An 18,061-nucleotide genomic window follows, 5' to 3' on the forward strand; every position below is an offset into this window, starting at 1 on the left:
GATAATTCTGTAGGATAAACTTCCTGTTCTTCATCAAGACAGAGGCTACTCTCAAGCACTGGGAACAAAACAGCTAAGACTGCTTGCCCTGTCTTAAGATAGGTTGTTGTCCAATTACCAAAGAATATGTTAGTAATCTTACCTTCCCAACTCTCTGCTTTTAAAATGGAATCTTAGCCTTAAAATAAGCCCCTCCTGTTCTTACTATGCTATTCATATCTCAGCATTTTTAGGAAAATTAATCATGATGCTTGTCCTGTCTCTGCCCTATCTCACTTGCATTAGCTAGGGGGAATCTCAGTCAGCCCAGATTCAGAGCATGTGGAATGAATTCACTTTGCAAAAGGTGTTAACTCTGAGTCCTTTCTGGCTCTCTGGCTTTATCTGATTAACTCCCTGAGTTGTTTGTGGGCTCCACCCTCTTTTCATCCAGCTAATATCTGCCTTTCTGCCTAACAATTCAAAGGGGTCTAGAAATCTGTATAAAAACCAAATACTACTGGCAAGTTGAATAAATAATGGAACTCACATTACATACATAAATATACAATATGTGTGATTATACATACTACCATGTAGATGTATGAGGAACTTCCTCTGAACACTGACTTATCTTCATTTGACTTCAGTATATATACTCTTTTCTAGAGTAGTGACAAGCACAAATTATTTAGAATGCTTTAAAGATTTTGCACAACATCCCTCAATCTCCATCCAAAGCCTAATCTGCCATTCTCATCCCAGCAGCCTGACTACATGGATGTGTTCATACCCTCATTAATGTTCTCCTGTTTGTGATTAAGCGCTACTATTTTTGTATGATTTGTTCCACCTCAATCTCTTTACAAACTACAGATCTTCCTCGACTTACAGTGAGGTTACATCCCAATAAACACATCACAGTATGAAAATAGTAAGTAGAATATCCATTTAATACACCTAACCTGCTGACATCAACACCTTAATCCAGCCTATATTAAACATGCTAGAATACTTACATTAGCCTACAGTTCAGCAAAATTATCTAACACAAAGCCTATTTTGTTTTTGAGAGGGCATCTCTCATATTTGTTGATCAAATGATTGTTAACAACAATAAAATTCTGTATAGGGGACTCAATGCACAATCATTAATCAATCCCAAGCCTAATTCTCAACAGTCTCCAATCTTCTAAAGCATAACGAACAAGTTCTTACATGGTGAACAAGTTCTTACATAGTGAATTAAGTTCTTACATGGTGAACAGTGCAAGGGCAGTCATATCACAGAAACTTTCAGTTTTGATCATGCATCATGAACTATAAACAATCAAGTCAGATATGATTATTCATTTGATTTTTATACTTGATTTATATGTGAATCCCACATTTCTCCCTTATTATTATTTTTTTAATAAAATGCTGAAGTGGTAGGTAGATGCAAGATAAAGGTAGAAAGCATAATTTAGTGCTGTAAGTGGGCAAATGTAGATGATCAGGTCTGTGCCTATAGACTAAGTATTAATCCAAGCTAGACAAGGGCAACAAAACATCCACGGATGCAGAAGATTTCTCTCAAAACAGAGGGGGGTGAGATTCTAAGCCTCACCTCTGTTGATCCCCAATTTCTCACCTGATGGCCCCCCTGTGACTGTGCCTGTCTTAGATTGTTCCTCCCTTGAGGAATCTTACCAGTCTCTGGCTAACCAGTCATCTTCGGGGGCCATACAGGGAAATGTAAAGTTGGTAAGTGAGAGAGAAGCAATATTCTTTGAAAAGGTTAGCTGTGTACTTCTTTACAGATTTATGCCCTGTGGCTTCTATGCCTAGCATTTGTCTTGAGGTATCTTTACCACTTGGAAGAATTATGATACTCGGTAATTTTCTATATGAGGCACGAATTCTACTAAAGGGTTGTAATTAGGAAGGAAGAAGAAAAGCTATAGAAGTAGCAGATGGAAAAAAAACATGGGAAGATTGATTATTTCTTTGACATATCTTCTTGTAGAGTAATATAAGCATGTATAGGTTTTAACAAACTACTAATTAAATTGCGTACACTCATTAACAGAATAGGAATACAGCTACATAACAAAAGCAGGCCTACAATTACCAGCCATATCCAGTGAAACCAAGAAAACCAGTTAGACACCCTAGGCATTTGTGAAAACTTATCAATGATATGATGGATATTGTCTAACTGAATTTGAATAGTTTGAGAAAAGCCAGACAAATGAAAACAAACAACACATTCCTGGGAACTGTTCCCATCCCATATGTTCTTTTAACAGTAGATAGTCTATAGTCGCACGATTTTGGAGCACTGCAACTTGCACTTCTCCTAATTCTTGGTTGAGTACCAACAGTGTAGATCCAGTCCAATTTGTTGTTTAACTGTATGTACAGGCCAGCTTAGATATCTCCTTCTTTATTCCAATGGGAAGTCCAGGAACCGGTGGGATGAATGCAGCTACAACTGCAACAGCACCAGTATCTTTGTTGAAGTTTTTTGATGATAATCTTCTGGAATGACTCTTCCAGAGGATGTTGATGTTGGAAGTTCTTCATATCGTATCTTAATTCATTTTCTGGGTAGCCAAATTAGACTTTGATCCTCTGTATAAACACAAACAAACCTTTTGCCCACACTTTGATATGACCTTTATACCATTGTGAAGAACTTATTGGAGATCACCACACAGGGACTGCTTCTTTTTTTTTTTTAAGAGAAAGGAATATTATCAGAAAAATGTACTTCCATAGCTGATCATCTGACACCCTTTAAAAGATCAAAATTAAGGTTATGTAAAGCATGCAGTAATCGTTGATTTGCAGTTAGTTTTATCCTATCAGGGAGTAATCCCCCTTTTCTTTCTCTTTTTTTTTGTTATCTTAATCTACAATTACATGAAGAATATTATGTTTACTAGGCTCTCCCCTACACCAAGTCCCCCCCACAAACCCCATTACAGTCACTGTCCATCAGCATAGCAAAATGTTGTAGAATCACTACTTGTCTTCTCTGTGTTGCACAGCCCTCCCCTTTCTCCCACCCCCCCATTATGCATGCTAATCATAATACCCCCTTTCTTCTTCCCCCCCCTATCCCTCCCTACCCACCCATCCTCCCCAGTCCCTTTCCCTTTGGTATCTGTTAGTCCATTCTTGGGTTCTGTGATTCTGCTGCTGTTTTGCTCCTTCAGTTTTTCCTTTGTTCTTATACTACACAGATGAGTGAAATCATTTGGTATTTCTCTTTCTCCGCTTGGCTTATTTCACTGAGCATAATACCCTCTAGCTCCATCCATGTTGTTGCAAATGGTAGGATTTGTTTTCTTCTTATGGCTGAATAATATTCCATTGTGTATATGTACCACATCTTATTTATCCAGTCATCTACTGATGGACACCTAGGTTGCTTACAGTTCTTGGCTATTGTAAATAGTGCTGCGATAAATATAGGGGTGCATCTGTCTTTTTCAAACTGGAGTGCTAAAGCCTATTTTTTTTTGTTCTTGTTTTTTTACTTATTTATTCATTATTCACTTATTACTTTTTTATTAAAGTATCATTAATATACAATCTTATGTTGACTTCAAATGTACATGACTGTGGTTCAACAGTCCCCATGACAACTTATATTATTATTGTGAATTATTGTGCCCTTTTAACCCCAATTCCCTCCCCCTGCACCCACCCCAATCCATCCACCTTATTAAACACTAGTCACTTCTCAATGTCTATGAGTCTAATGGGAAACAATCTCTTTATCTTAACTCTGAGTCAGTTAGCATATGCAGTGGACACACTGTAGAGTGGCCTTATGATTCCTGCCTCCTTAGAGTGCATGCTTTTGTGGAGTTCCCTCCTGTGGAGTGAGGCCAAACCTGTAACTTGCTTATAACAATAGAATAAGGCAAAGGTGAACGTATTATCAGTCACATGATTATGTTACATTATAAGACTAAAGAGAATGGATTTTGCAAATGTAGTTTAGGTCCCTGGTTCCTAATTAGTTGACTTTAAGTTAGTCAAAAGTAATATTATCCTGGATGGGCCTGATCACACAGAAAAGAGTGAGGTGACAATGCTGAGATGAGTGGGATCCAAGCCCTCCTTCACCCCAGCTTACAGGCGGGAGAAAGAGGAACAGAGTGGGGAAGGGGTTGGAGCCCAGAAGCACTACATACCTGGTGCTGGAGATCGGCTCCAGGATCATGAGACCACATTGCATTGGGGGCTGGTGATTACTGGGGCTGGACATCAGGGGAAGGTGGAACACTCTGGGAGACTGAGACTCCAGCCAGTGTGGAGGACGGGCATGCTCTGCCAGTACTGGGACCCAAAACAGAGGCGTCAGTTTGAAAGACTTTCCAGCAGTGGGGAACCCCAGGAAGACAACAACAAGGCATATAATAATTAAAATGGCAAAGATCAAGGATAAGGAGAGAGTGTTGAAAGCAGCCAGAGAGAGAAAAAAGATTACTTATGAAGGAAATTCCATCAGGCAAAGTTCTCAACAGAAACTCTACAGGCCAGAAGGGACTGGCATGATATGTTTAATGTACTGAAACAGAAGGACCTCCAATAAGAATCCTCTAACTGGCAAGATTATCCCTTAAACTTGAGGCAGGCATTAAACAATCTCCAGATAAGCAAAAGTTGAGGGAATTCACCATCACTAAAGCATTTCTACAAGATCTCTTAAAGGGGTTGCTCTAGATGGAAATACTCCTATGACTAAACAGCTTTCACCAGGGAAAATAAACCCACAGTAAAGGCTGTTGACCAATTAATTGCTAAGCAAGTATGAAATTAAAACAAAAGAAGCAAAATCAACTATACACAAAATCAGTCAAAGGATACACAGAAAGTGCACACTGTGACATCTAATATGAAAAATGTGAAGGACGAAGACAAAGAAGAAGGAAAAAAAGTACCTTCAGATTGTGTTTGAAATAGAGTAATCAGCAAAATTAAGATAGACTATTACATAGTAAAGAAGCTATCCTTGAACCTTTCATAACCACAAAACTAAAGCCTACAATGAATACGCACACACACAAATAAATTAATTAAAAAAGAAGAGAGAAATCCAATTTCAACACTAAAGAAAACCATCAATAAAAAGTGAAGCATGTAAGAGAGGAAGAAAGGAAGAGAAAGGAAGAAAGGAAGAGAGAGGAACTATAAAAAATAGACAAAAAACAATTAATAAAATGGCAATAAGTACATATCTATCAATAATCACCTTAAATGTAAATGGACTGAATGCACCAATCAAAATGCATAGAGTTGCAGAATGAATAAGGAAACAAGACCCATCTATATGCTGCCTACAGGAGACTCATTTCAGACCCAAAGACATACACAGACTAAAAGTGAAGGGATGGAAAACGATATTCCATGCAAATAATAGGGAGAGAAAAGCTGGATTAACAGTACTTACATCAGACAAAATAGATTTCAAAACAAAGAAATTAACAAGAGACAAAGAAGGACATTACATAATGATAAAGGATCAGTCCAACAAGAGGATATAACCATTTTAAGTATCTATGCACCCAACATAGGAGCACCTAAATATGCAAAACAAATACTAACAGAATTCAAGGGGGAAACAGATTGCAACACATTCATTTTAAGAGACTTTAACACACCACTCACATCAATAGACAGATCAGCTGGATAGAAAATACATAAGGAAGCAGATGCACTGAACACTACATTAGATCAATTAGACTTAACCGATATCCACAGAACACTCCACCCAAAAGGAGCAGGATACACATTTGTTTTAAGTGCACATGGGATGTTCTCCAGAATAGATCACATACTAGGCCACAAGAAGAGCCTTTCAATAAATTCAAAAAGATTGAAAATGTATCAATCAGCTTCTTGACCACAGTGGTATGAAACTAGAAATAAATTACAGAAAGAAAACAAAAAGACCCACAAACCTGGAGTCTAAACAACATGCTTCTAAATAATCAATGGATGAATGAACAAGTTGATACAGGGATCAAGCAATACATGGAGACAAGTGAAAACAAAACACAACAACCCACAATCTGTGGGAGTCAACCAAGACAGTTCTAAGAGGAAAGTACATAGCGATACAGGCTTACCTCAAGAAACAAGAACAATCCCAAATAAACAGTCTAAAATCACAGTTAAAGAAACTAGAAAAAGAAGACAAATGAAACACAAAGTTGGTTGAAAGAGGGACATAATGAAGATCAGACCAGAAATAAATAAAATAGAGAAGAATAGAACAATAGAAAAAATCAATGCAACCAGAAGCTGGTCCTTTGAGAAAATAAACAAAATAGATAAACACCTAGCCAAACTTATCAAGGAAAAAACAGAGTGTACACCTAAACAGAATCACAAATGAAGAAGGAATAATCACAACAGTTACCACACAAATACACAGAATTATAGAGAATACTATGAAAAACCATATGCTAATAAATTGGACAACTTTGAAGAAATGGACAAGTTCCTAGAAAAACACAACCTTCCATGATGAACCCCAGGAAGAGACAAAAAATCTGAACAGACCAGTTACCAGCAATGAAATCGAATTGGTAATCATAAAATTCCCCCAAAACAAAACTCCTAGAAATTTATCCCAAGAGAACAAAATCCCTGATTTGAAAAGATATATGCACCCTTATGTTTATTGCCACACTGTTTGCAATAGCCAAGATATGGAAGCAACCTAAGTGTTCATCAGTAGATGAATGGATAAAGGGGATGTGGTACATATACACAATGGAATATTATTCAGCCATAAAAAGAAATCCTGCTATGTGCAATACCATGGATGGACCTAGAGGGTATTATGCTTGGTAAAACAGAACTGTTGGAGAAAGACAAATACCCTATGATTTCACTTATCTGTGGAACATACAAACAAAGCAAAACAGAAGGTACAAAATAGATTAGACTCATAAACAGTGAGATGTGATTAGTTGTTATCAAGAGGGAGGGGAGTAGGTGGGGTTGGTGGGAGGGGGAAGATGACTGTTGAACCACTGTGGTGAACATTTGATAATAATAAAATAAAATAAAATAAAAATAAAAATAAATAAATAGTACTTGTGGTTGCCAAAATGTTGTCAGGCAGTTTAATCCATGGAGATCTCCCTGCACACTAGGTGAGATGACCTCAAACTGAGGAGGGGTTCTTGATTCTGATCCAAAGAATTCATGAGCAGGTCATGCAGGTAAAAGCAAAGAGTAGTTTCATAAAGCAAAGTACACCCTCAAGGAGGAAGTGCAGGTGTGCTCCAGAGACAGACACTATGGTGAGGTTTGGGTTGGGTGGTCTTTTAACTGGAGTTTAAGCAAGGGTGGTATATTCATTGGGTTAGGTGGGGTTTTCTCAGAATAGGGAAGGGACTTCTGGGAAATAGTGTGGCACCCTCTTTTTGTCCTTAGATGGTCTTTCTCAGAATTGGCGTGGTGCCAAGGGTCTGATTTTTACTTTGAAGTGAAGTCAGGGTCAAGTTCTCCATGTTGGAACTAACCTAGTCAATTTCGGCAGGTCTGTTATCTGTGCCCTCCCTCCCCACATCCCCGAGAACAGTTTACACAGCATATTTAAAACATAAACAAGCATCTAACCAAATGTAAACACTGGCCAAAGTCCCCAACCCCCTTCCTGCTCATGTCTGCTGTCCACCTCCTACAACACTAGCTAAGCTGTGTCTGGACTTCTGACCTAGAGAAACTGTGATATTAAATAGGGGCTCTTTTAAGCTGCTAATTTTATGACAATTTGTTACACAGCAACAGAAAACTAATACAGCGGAGTTTTTTTGCATATAATTGAATCTCTGACTAGGACTGGCTTGATGAGCAAGGAAATTTATTTCTCACATAACAGAAATTCCAGAAGTACTTCAGAGTTCAATTTGGTTTGTTCAGAGGCTCAATTCTGTCATCAAAGGCCCATATTCTTTGTATCTCACCTCTCTGCCATTCTAAGTGGTGGTTGAACCTCACAGGAGCAGCAAGATGACTCCAGCAGTCATAGGTGTCACATTCAGAAACACCCAGAGGATAAATAGAGAGGGTTAATGTGTTAGGCATTCTCATCAAGAGTGAGGAAACTTTCCAGAAGCTCCTCAGAGGACCTCCCTTCATGTGTCCTCCTCAGGGTCACATGTCCATTCCAAATCAGTCACTGACAGGAGAAGAGGATTACCTCAGAGGGGTCCCCCCACCCTGGCTGCCCTGAGGCAAATGGGTGTGTGGCACAGCTAGATATCTGAACTACATCAGGGCTCTGTTAAGGAGGAAAAGGAACAAAGGACCAACATGTCCACTACAAATCCCATAGAGTTACTCTACACAAAAGACAAAATGTGTCAAACTGTTGGAGGCTCTGACCAAGCCAAACTCACTCTATTTTGAAACAAGCTAAGAAACTAAACCTCTCCCTCCATGTTGCCCTGTTTCACGAGTTTCAAGAATTCATCCAGAGTCCACTAGAAACTGCATATAAGAACATTCTTTTCTCAAGGCAATTTCAAAGTAGTCTCCTTGACACCAGCGAGTCTGCTGGAGACACCTTGATTCTATGAAGTTCCTTTTTAAAATACTCACTTTGAACCACCCTTTGGAGATGGTCTTGGGACACTAGTTCACCATCCCAGATTGCTGGCTTCCTGAATAAAGCAGCCCTTCCTTTTCCTGGTCTCTCAAGTTTCGGCCTTTCAAACGATGAGCAGCTGAACTTGGGTGGGTCTTGTAACAAAATCTCCCACCCATCAGTCTAGCACTGGCAGAATGAGTAATACTAGTGTGTAAATTAGAAAAAGGCAGAGAGAGTAGAAAGGCAAAAAGCAAAGAAATATTATGTGACAATAAGCAACTACATTTGGAGGACATTTTAGCAAAAATGAAGACTTATTTAAAGTATTTAAATACTAAAACTGCCACAAAGACTGAGATTGCACTGCAGTCATAGAAGAAATCTGAGACAATGAGTAACATGACAGGGAGTAATAAGGAACAAGAATATTGCAAGACATATAGAATAAGAACAAAACAAATGATGGAAGAATAGAAACCTACACCTCCTGTTATGGTTATAGATAATTACATTAATATTAAAGGCATAAAGCAAATTATTCCTAATTATGCATTTAATGAATTGCCTTAATGGAAGGAAAAGAAATTATTTAAAAAACTGGAGCTACCTTGCAAAACCTAAGATATACAGAAACCTGTGCTTCCTTAAATAGTAGATAGAAGATATACATGTATCTATCTAATCAGCACATCGTACACCTTAAACTTACATGTTACATGTCAATAGTTTCTCAAAGCTGGAAATTATTTTTAATAGTAGGTAAAAAAAAAAGTGCTATTGAATCTTTTCTGAGAACCTAAGTAAATAATTCTCGACTAGGATACCCCTTTATTTCTGAGAATGCTGACTGCTCTCTTAAGAATATAGGCAGGTGTATAAGAGTAAAGTATGGCGCAGGAAGGGAAGAGGGTCTAGATAGAAGTAGAGGTCTTCTGGCTTCTGCCTGGCTCCCCTTCCAATAAAAGATTAATGGTATCTAATGATCCGGCCGCCCATTGATCTTCCATTGCTCCCATGACCCTCATGAGACTGCAGCTGAGGGATGCAGAAGTGAGAACGAAAACAAGAGGAACTGAAGGCAGCTTCTTCCACACGCAATGAGGCTCTTACCCCTTTTCTGTCATGAGTATTATTTTTCTTGCATTATTTGCTGCGGATCACAAAGTCGACCCAATTCCCTGACATCCAGGGACTGGCCAGTTCATGAGTTTTCTAGTAGAGTTTGGTAGTTGCTTTGTCCTCTCACTGACAGTGGAGAGAAACGAGAAACCAGGCGGAAAAAGACGGCTGCTACCAGGGTCACCCCAGCTTTCAGGGTTCCCACTGTCCCTCCCCAGCCAGGCCCTGTCCGACTCATGGGAGGCACAAGGGCCCGCGTCGCGAAGGCGCTGGCGCCTCGCGGACCCCAGGAATCCCCCCACAAAAACAGGTGGCCCTGCCTAGCGCAGGCACGGTGTGAGGCGCAGCGCGGCCGCCAGAGGGCGTGAGCGTCTCAGAACCTCGGGGAATGCCGCCGCCGCGGCCTGGAAGGAAAAGTGGTAGGCGGACGAGGAGAGGGGGGCTGGGACAGAGAGCCCACGGGGAGGGGACTGCCGTCCCCGCCTCGCCCCCCAGCTGCAGCACCCGCCCTTCTTTCCCCGTCCGCCCGAGGCCCCACCCTGATCTGTGCTCGCGGGGTGACCTCCACGTGCGGGCGGGGTCATAGCGCGATCTCGGCTCCGCGCCCACCCCGCGGCCCCGAACCCGCCCGAGCCGGAGGACTGCGGAGAGAGGGGGCTGCCGGGTCTTGGGAGAGGAACGCCGCAGGGCCGGGCCCGGGACAGCCTGCAGGCTAACGCGGCACCGCGGCATCCGGCCGCCGCAGAACAATGGCCGGAGGGGCTGCGGGCGCCGCGGCGGGGAGCAGAGCGACTGGGGCCCTGCAAGCCCCGCCCCTCGGCCGTCTCCCTGACTACGCGGGCCTGCCGCTCCGCCCGCTCCCCGCCCCCCGCCTCCAGGCGGGGCCGGGTCCTGAGTGCCGCCGCCGCCGCCGTTGCAGCAGCCCCTACTCTGCAGAGCGGGGCCCGGGGCCGGGGCCGGGGCCGGGGCGCCCTCCCTCCCACCTTCTCCCGCCGCGATGAGCCAGAGAAGTCCGGGTGACTGGGCCCCCCTCGACCCCACCTCCGGACCCCCAGCGCCCCCCAACCCCTTCGTGCATGAGTTACATCTCTCTCGCCTCCAGAGGATTAAGGTAGCGTGTGGGCGGGGGCGTTGCGAGAACTCGGGGGGATCGGAAAAAGGCCGTTTATAGTCCTGGCAAAGATGGGGATGGAGATCCGGAAAGGCGGTGGGTGAGAGGCTTGCGGGGCGGGAGTCAGTGGAAGCGCACGTGGGGGCGGCGGGGTTTGCGCGAGTTGCCCTGCAGGTTTAGGCGATACACGAGACCGAAGGTGTGGAAGAATTGACTGGGAAAGGATGGAGGGCTGCAGGGGACGCAGGGATAGGGGAGATGGAGCTTACTGGGAATGCGGATTACATCCTGCGAAGGCCACTGCTAGGATGGAGGTGAAGGCTGTGGAAGGCCGGGGGTGGGGGCGGGGGCGTGCTGAGCGCTTCAACGAGGCTCTGAATTAAAGGGAGGAGGTTTGTGGACGCGGAGCCTGCGCCCCTGTGCCTCCCCAACACCTCTTTTCACTTTGTCTCTTCGCACTGCAGCGTCTCCTGGTTTGGGGGAGGGAAGCTGAGAAGCAGGTTGGCTACAGGAAGTGGAGGGCCTGCATCAGCCTAGGGGAACTGGGGAGTGGTATGGAAAGGGAGTGTCCAAGGTTGGCTGCCATCACCTCCCCTGAGGCGGGCTCCTGGGGCCCCATTTGTTTACCTGCGCTGTCCCCCGGGCAGCCCCTAGTCACCCTGGCTCCTGGCAACCCCCACGCTGCCGAGCAGGGCCGAGCTCCTCTTTCTCTCATCCTCCCGTACTAGGGGAGCGCTGTTGGGCAGAACTAGAGACTGGCGTGCGGCCCGAAAAGTGGACCTCTCCGTGTGTTTTCACCCCTCTGACTCCCAGGCCCAAAGTGGGAAGAACTGTGCCCCTGGCTTCCCAGGGACATGGGAGCTATTTATGGAATGGGGCTTGGGGGACGAGGACCTGTCTCCACAGGCACTTTACGTCGAGCAGTGTGCTGGGCTTGTTTTTCGGGGGTTATCATTAAATCTAATTAGCAGCTAGATGCATTTTGTGACGCTCAGTTATGTACGTGTTGTGGGGACCAATTGAAAGACAGGAAAATGAGGTCCCTGATCCTATTAATCTTTATTCTCTTGCCCTCATTGGTATCTTCATCGCACCTTGGATTCTAGCCCCGTCTCCTGTGCCCACACCACCTGTTTCCAGGTCTACAGGGGCTGATGGCTGTCTTCTCCTGGGCCCCTCGTTGGAGAGGGGGAGCTGGGGAGGGCGGCCTCCTCGCCCTGCAGTGGCATTCTCTCCCGCTCTTCACAGTTCTGCCTGCTGGGGGCACTGCTGGCCCCCATCCGAGTGCTCCTGGCCTTCGTAGTCCTCTTTCTCCTCTGGCCCTTTGCCTGGCTTCAAGTAGCTGGTCTGACTGAGGAGCAGCTTCAGGAGCCAGTTTCAGGATGGAGGAAGTAAGTGGGGGAATCAGACCCGAGAGGCCCCACTGCTCACTTCTTTTTGATGCTGTTCATTCCACTCCCTCTTTGATAGAAAGAGGAGGGAGGCTTCTGAAGCTCTCCTACCCAGTCTGGGGAGGTGAGAGGGGTTAGCCAGGCTCTGACCTGGTGCCAGGACCTCAGCCGTTACGTGGTGCACCCCACTATGTCCCGAAGTAGCCACAGAGACTTCAGCCCCTTGGCCCCAGTAATAGAGGGCAAAAGAAGAACACCTGCTTTCCTGGGTCCCTAAGCATGGGGGTGAGTGAGGGTGAGGATCTCTGCCTGCACTGACAGCCAGCCTTGCCCTGCAGGACTGTGTGCCACAATGGGGTGCTCGGCCTCAGCCGCCTGCTCTTTTTCCTACTGGGCTTCCTTCGGATTCGAGTTCGAGGCCAGCGAGCCTCCCGCCTTCAAGCGCCTGTTCTTGTTGCCGCTCCCCACTCTACTTTCTTTGACCCCATTGTTCTGCTGCCCTGTGACCTACCCAAGGTTGTGTCCCGAGCTGAGAACCTTTCGGTGCCTGTCATCGGAGGTGAGACAGTTTAAGACGTGTGAGGGGGAGAGAGAACAACTCTGGGCGAAAAGACAGGAGTCAGAGATACTCTGGAGAGAAGACCTGGCCTCCTGGAGATAGAAATTAGAGGGAATACTGACTGATGCTGGCAAGTGAGATGCAGATCAATGCCATTTGTGAACCAGCCTCTGACTTTGAGGGCTGGGGCTTAGAGAAGGCGTTAGAAGGGGCTCTGGTCTGTTCCTTAAAAGGACAATGTACAATAAAAGGAGCATCCCAGAGTCAGAGAGATAACTGCGAAACATCTCTGTGGAGGAAGGGGAGGCCACAGATATTAATACCCCCCAGGTAGGAGCCAACTGACACCTTGTATCCTCTCCGGACCCCAGCCCTTCTTCGCTTCAACCAAGCCATCCTAGTATCCCGGCATGACCCAGCTTCTCGGCGCAGAGTGGTGGAGGAGGTCCGAAGGCGGGCTACCTCAGGAGGCAAGTGGCCCCAGGTGGGTAAGGGGGTTCAGATCTCCTCCCCTTCCGTGTGCTCCCAAAGAGGCTTCTCCTCCCTTGGCTGGTTCTCTTCAGCCTGCCCTACCTCATTCTGGCCCCTTGGTGTTTTCCCCAGGTACTATTCTTTCCTGAGGGCACCTGTTCCAACAAGAAGGCCTTGCTTAAATTCAAACCAGGTGAATAAAGCAACACTGGGTAGGAAGGCTATAGGAAAAAGGAGCCCCGGATTTGGAGAGGGACTCAGGAAAAACCCAGGAGGTGGAGGCAGGGTTGGGGGGAGACGGAGCCTCCAGCTGACACTGAAAAGACTCTAGGAGTCATAGAGACAATTGTAAATGAAACGGCACCAGGCCAGGTCTCATTTCACAACTGCCCAAGACCCTACACTTCATGCCTCTAGTTCCCTCTATGCACTAACCTCTGCCTGGGGGGTGGGGGTGGAAATGGGATTTAGGAGCCTTCATCGCAGGGGTGCCTGTGCAGCCTGTCCTCATCCGCTACCCCAACAATCTGGTGAGTCTGACTCGGGGACGGGGGCACAAATCCACACGAAATGGGAATTGGTGAAAACCTGAGTGTCGTGGTGGGGTGTGGAGGTGGAGCAGGAACGGGTTCAGGGCTTCTGCTGATGGGGTGGGCCCATTCCCGGAAGAAGAGTAATGCCTTTTCTCCCCTCACCTCTGCTCCTCCTGTAGGACACCACCAGCTGGGCGTGGAGGGGCCCTGGAGTGTGAGTTCTGGTGTTCCTGGGGTGAGGGTGGGGAGCAGGGTCCCTCAGAGAATTCCTGGCCCCATCTTCTGATCTCCAGACAAGGTGAATGACCCTCTGGCTCTGACAGAGAACTCTAGAGAAAGGGAAGCCAGTTTCCCTTGGTTTTGTTCTGATCTCTCCATAAAATCTGGAAGTGCTTTCAGCTATTCACTGAATCATTCCTCCTGTGATTGTAGCTTCTTTTTCCTTACTTTTGAGTTTCTTAGTGATTTTGTCCCTCAGTTGCCCCCTCAGAACCACCACATGGGCCTGCCTCTCGCCTTTGCCCAGCTGCTGTAGCCTCCTCTCGCCTGCAGCCCTTTCTCAGGCCTGCCTCTGCAGCACCTCTCCTTCCCCGCCTTCTTTCTGGTCCCCGCACTGTCCTGGGGGTTGGGGCAATCGCAGCGAGTCCATAGTCGGACATTGGTGAGTATCTGAGGTCTCTCTTCTTTTAGACTCAAAGTTCTCTGGCTCACAGCCTCTCAGCCCTGCAGCATCGTGGACGTGGAGGTATGACCCCGTGGGTGGGTAGGAAAATGGACATCTGAGCCCTGAAGCTTTGGGAAAAGGTTGGGAATGGTCAGCCCTAGCTTTGAGGCCCTGGTAAGAAGTGTGTATGTGTGCATGTGTGTTTCAGTTTCTCCCCGTGTACCACCCCAGCCCAGAGGAGAGCAGGGACCCCACTCTCTATGCCCACAACGTCCAGAGAGTTATGGCACAGTGAGTGGCCCACACTATTTCTGGGGGTAGATACCACTGGGTGGAGGAACCACCGAAGCAAGGGTCTGAGGTCCTAAGGCCGAAGATGGGGCAGTTGGCAGTGGGGGGTGGGGGCTTTGAATGGCTAAGGCTGAAGGGAGCTGGTTAAAGGAACCAGCCCTTTCCCTAGTAAAAAGACAAGCCAGTAGTGAGCCTTCAGAAGATCTTTCTGCCTCATCCCCTCCCTCCCATCTCTCCTTGTGGCAGGGCCCTGGGCATCCCAGCCACCGAATGTGAGTTTGTAGGCAGCTTGCCTGTGATTGTGGTGGGCCGGCTGAAGGTGGCGCTGGAGCCACAGCTCTGGGAACTGGGGAAGGTTCTCCGCAAGGCTGGGTAAGTGACCTTGAGATGAGGGTGTGGACAGTGTCCCCAAGAGAAAAGGAGGAAAGGGACAGGTGGGAAGGAAGAAGGAAAGGCTTCAAAAAAAAAAAAAGATGGGAAGATAGAGGAATTTTTTAAGATAACAGAATTACCGGAAGGAGGGAAAAAGAATTACAGGAAGGAGGGAAAAAGAAAAGGCAAGATATGTAATGACCTCAGTGAAAAAAAGAGAACTGACTCTCAAGGGACTATGAGTCAGAGTACATCTTAGGAAAATGCCAGCTGTGTTTATGCTGGAAGAACTCTTGGGGCTGGGGCCACAGTCCTGCTGGGTGCTGTGTCCTTCAAGAAACTGAGTCAGCTCTCTGCCTTCCAACAATTCTAATGCAGGCTGTCCCCTGGCTGTGTGGACACTGGAGCAGAGCCAGGCCGGAGTCGAATGATCAGCCAGGAAGAGTTTGCCAGGCAACTACAGCTTTCCGATCCCCAGACGGTGGCTGGTGCCTTTAGCTACTTCCAGCAGGTAAAGGAGCTGGGACACAAGCGGGCAGAGCCGAAGGCTTGCTCTCCAGGCTGACGGCTCGGAATTTAAGAGTGGTGTCTGAGTGGTCATGTCAGTTGCTTGGATGGCCAATTTGGAGTCTGTGCTGTATATTCTAATAGGTAATCCTGGCATCTGTTGTTAAATGGCCATCTTCTCAGGTGCATTGGGGGATTCATTTCTTAAGAGAGTATTCAGTGCATTGAAGAGCAATATTTAACCTTTGTGGGGAATGATGGAGAAATAGTCAGTGAGGTCCGAATTTCTGAAGCCATGTTAGAGATTGGCAGATAGGGAGTCATGACCTTGTGGGGCACAATGTGAGGTTTCAGAGAAAAATCATGAAGGTTAAGTGGGAAGAAGACACAGAGAAGACAATGCCAGACAGGTCTGAGTTTGAGACCCAGAAGTAATTTGCAATCCTTAGGCAAGTTTTTTTTTAATTCCACAGTTTCTCTGGGGGATTCCTGAACTTTCTCAACAATCTTGGCAAACTATATATTTCCTGGGACTTAACCAAGTTTTTCTGTCCAATTAAAATAATCCCAGAAGATTTTTAATGTTCACAAACAACCACCAGTGATCCCATGGAGCTCTTTGTGATCTAAGGTGCCCACAGTGGATCTCAACGTCCTCCAAAGGGACAGAGTAACCTGGGTGTGTTGGTTCCTCAGATTGGATCAGACTGTCCCTGGTGAGAGCTTTTCCACTTAGTCTGTAGCAGAACAACCAAAATACGAATGCCAAGGTCCCTCAGTGTCGTTACAGCATGCATCCTCCTCGGGCTTTTCTTCTAAGAAATTATGCCAGTAGCCCCCTTTCAGTCTGCTGGACCAGTTCCTCCACATAGGCAGTCAGACAGAACCAGTTTTTCTAGCTTGAGGGCCATGAGGGCCATCAAATTCAGCATTCATGAGGGCTTCCCTAACATCCCTAGGAGATTCCATTGTAGGGACGTTTTGTCACCAGGTGACTGGAAGGTATAGCTTGAGCAAACACATTACCCAAGAGATCTCAGGGTTCATAGCTCTGAGGAAAGCAGACCTAGGGTTCACCCTCATGCCTGCCATGGAGGAAGAGGGAGAAGCCAGGGGTGGTCGTCACATTTCCCTGGTTTCTTTTTTACTCTCCAGGATGCCAGGGGTTTAGTGGACTTCCGAGATGTGGCCCTTGCGTTGGCAGCTCTGGATGGGGGCAGGAGCCTGGAGGAGCTGACGCGCCTGGCCTTCGAGGTATCAGGAGATTGGAGGGGCACATGTGGCTCTGCTTACCCCACGCGGAGACCTTTGGGATGTGCTGTTCCCAGTATCTTCTAGAAAGTAGGTGCTGGCCACCCCAGTGCCACAATCTAAGCTTCATAGCCACGTGTCTCTATGTTGAGGCCTCATTGGGAACAGGAAGAGGACCACAGCTATAAAGTTCACATTCTGCACAAAGGGCCCAGGGGTGTGGAGAGGCCCTGTGCTTTGCACTCTTAGAAACAGCTTGTTGGGCAAACCTGAGGGGCAGTGGCACAAGGCAGTGGCTTGACTCACGTCCCTTTTCTCTCCCAGCTCTTTGCCAAGGAGCAGTCAGAGGACCCCAGCCGCCTGCTGTACAAAGATGGCTTCAGCGCCATCCTGCACCTGCTGCTGGGGTCACCCCGCCCTGCTGCCGCAACTTTGCATGCTGAGCTGTGCCAGGCGGGAGCCTGCCAAGGCCTCTCCCTCTGTGAGTCAGCGCCTTCCGGCCATGTGGGCACTGGGCTGGTGGCCAGTGCTGGGGGTCAGAACACCTGAGAGGCAGCCTTGGGGGCAGCGGCAGGGCTGGGAGGAGCTGGCTGGGAAGGCAGAGAGGACAGAAGCTTGGCTCTGAGAAGTGAAGCAGAGATGAGAGGGCTTGGACATAGCAATTCTGAGAAAAGAGTAGGGGAACCCTCTTCCCCTCTTTTCCAGACCATTTTTCTCATCCCCATCTCACTCCTGTCCTTCCAGGGCAGTTCCAGGACTTCTCCCTCCGTGACCCACTCCACAGGAAGCTCTTCAGCACCTACCTGCGTCCCTCCCAGATACTGAATGCTTCGTCCCCAGGCAGCCCCAGTGCTCTGGCCAACGGGGCTGTGCCCGTGCCCAAGCAGAAGGGCGACTGAGCACCTCAGCCACCCCGCTTGCATCCAGCCTGCAGACTCAGGGCAGCACCGGGGGTGCGTCCCAGGCCTCAAGCCCATCTCTGCTCCTGCTTGGTTTTTGTTATTGTTGTTTTGTTTTTTAAGTTGATTTTCCTTTTTTTTAATGTAAGAAACTATTTTATATATAAATATATATCTATATCTATTTAAAAAAGTGATGTTGAGTCATGTTGCCAGTATCATCAGCTGGGAAGGAAATGAGTGAATGGTTGGTTGAATCCTGAGGGTTCCCAAGGTCAGTCCTCATAACCGCAGCTGCATGAATCCTCA

General features: G+C 46.7%; 1 protein-coding gene across 1 annotated transcript; it reads left to right on the forward strand.

Annotated features, from left to right (window-relative positions):
- The first annotated feature begins 10,681 nt into the window (after nt 1-10,681).
- LPCAT4 (lysophosphatidylcholine acyltransferase 4) lies at nt 10,682-17,947 on the forward strand. Its single transcript, XM_036887589.2, has 14 exons — nt 10,682-10,814; nt 12,063-12,205; nt 12,544-12,764; nt 13,136-13,248; nt 13,368-13,428; nt 13,707-13,765; nt 13,948-13,982; nt 14,459-14,513; nt 14,641-14,723; nt 14,970-15,095; nt 15,474-15,606; nt 16,758-16,856; nt 17,178-17,334; nt 17,598-17,947. The coding sequence occupies exons 1-14, from the start codon at nt 10,701-10,703 to the stop codon at nt 17,750-17,752; spliced, it is 1,554 nt and encodes a 517-aa protein (XP_036743484.2). The 5' UTR covers nt 10,682-10,700; the 3' UTR covers nt 17,753-17,947.
- The last annotated feature ends 114 nt before the right edge of the window (nt 17,948-18,061 follow it).

This window comes from Manis pentadactyla, chromosome 11, assembly GCF_030020395.1.
Source record: "Manis pentadactyla isolate mManPen7 chromosome 11, mManPen7.hap1, whole genome shotgun sequence".
NCBI classification, from domain to species: domain Eukaryota; kingdom Metazoa; phylum Chordata; class Mammalia; order Pholidota; family Manidae; genus Manis; species Manis pentadactyla.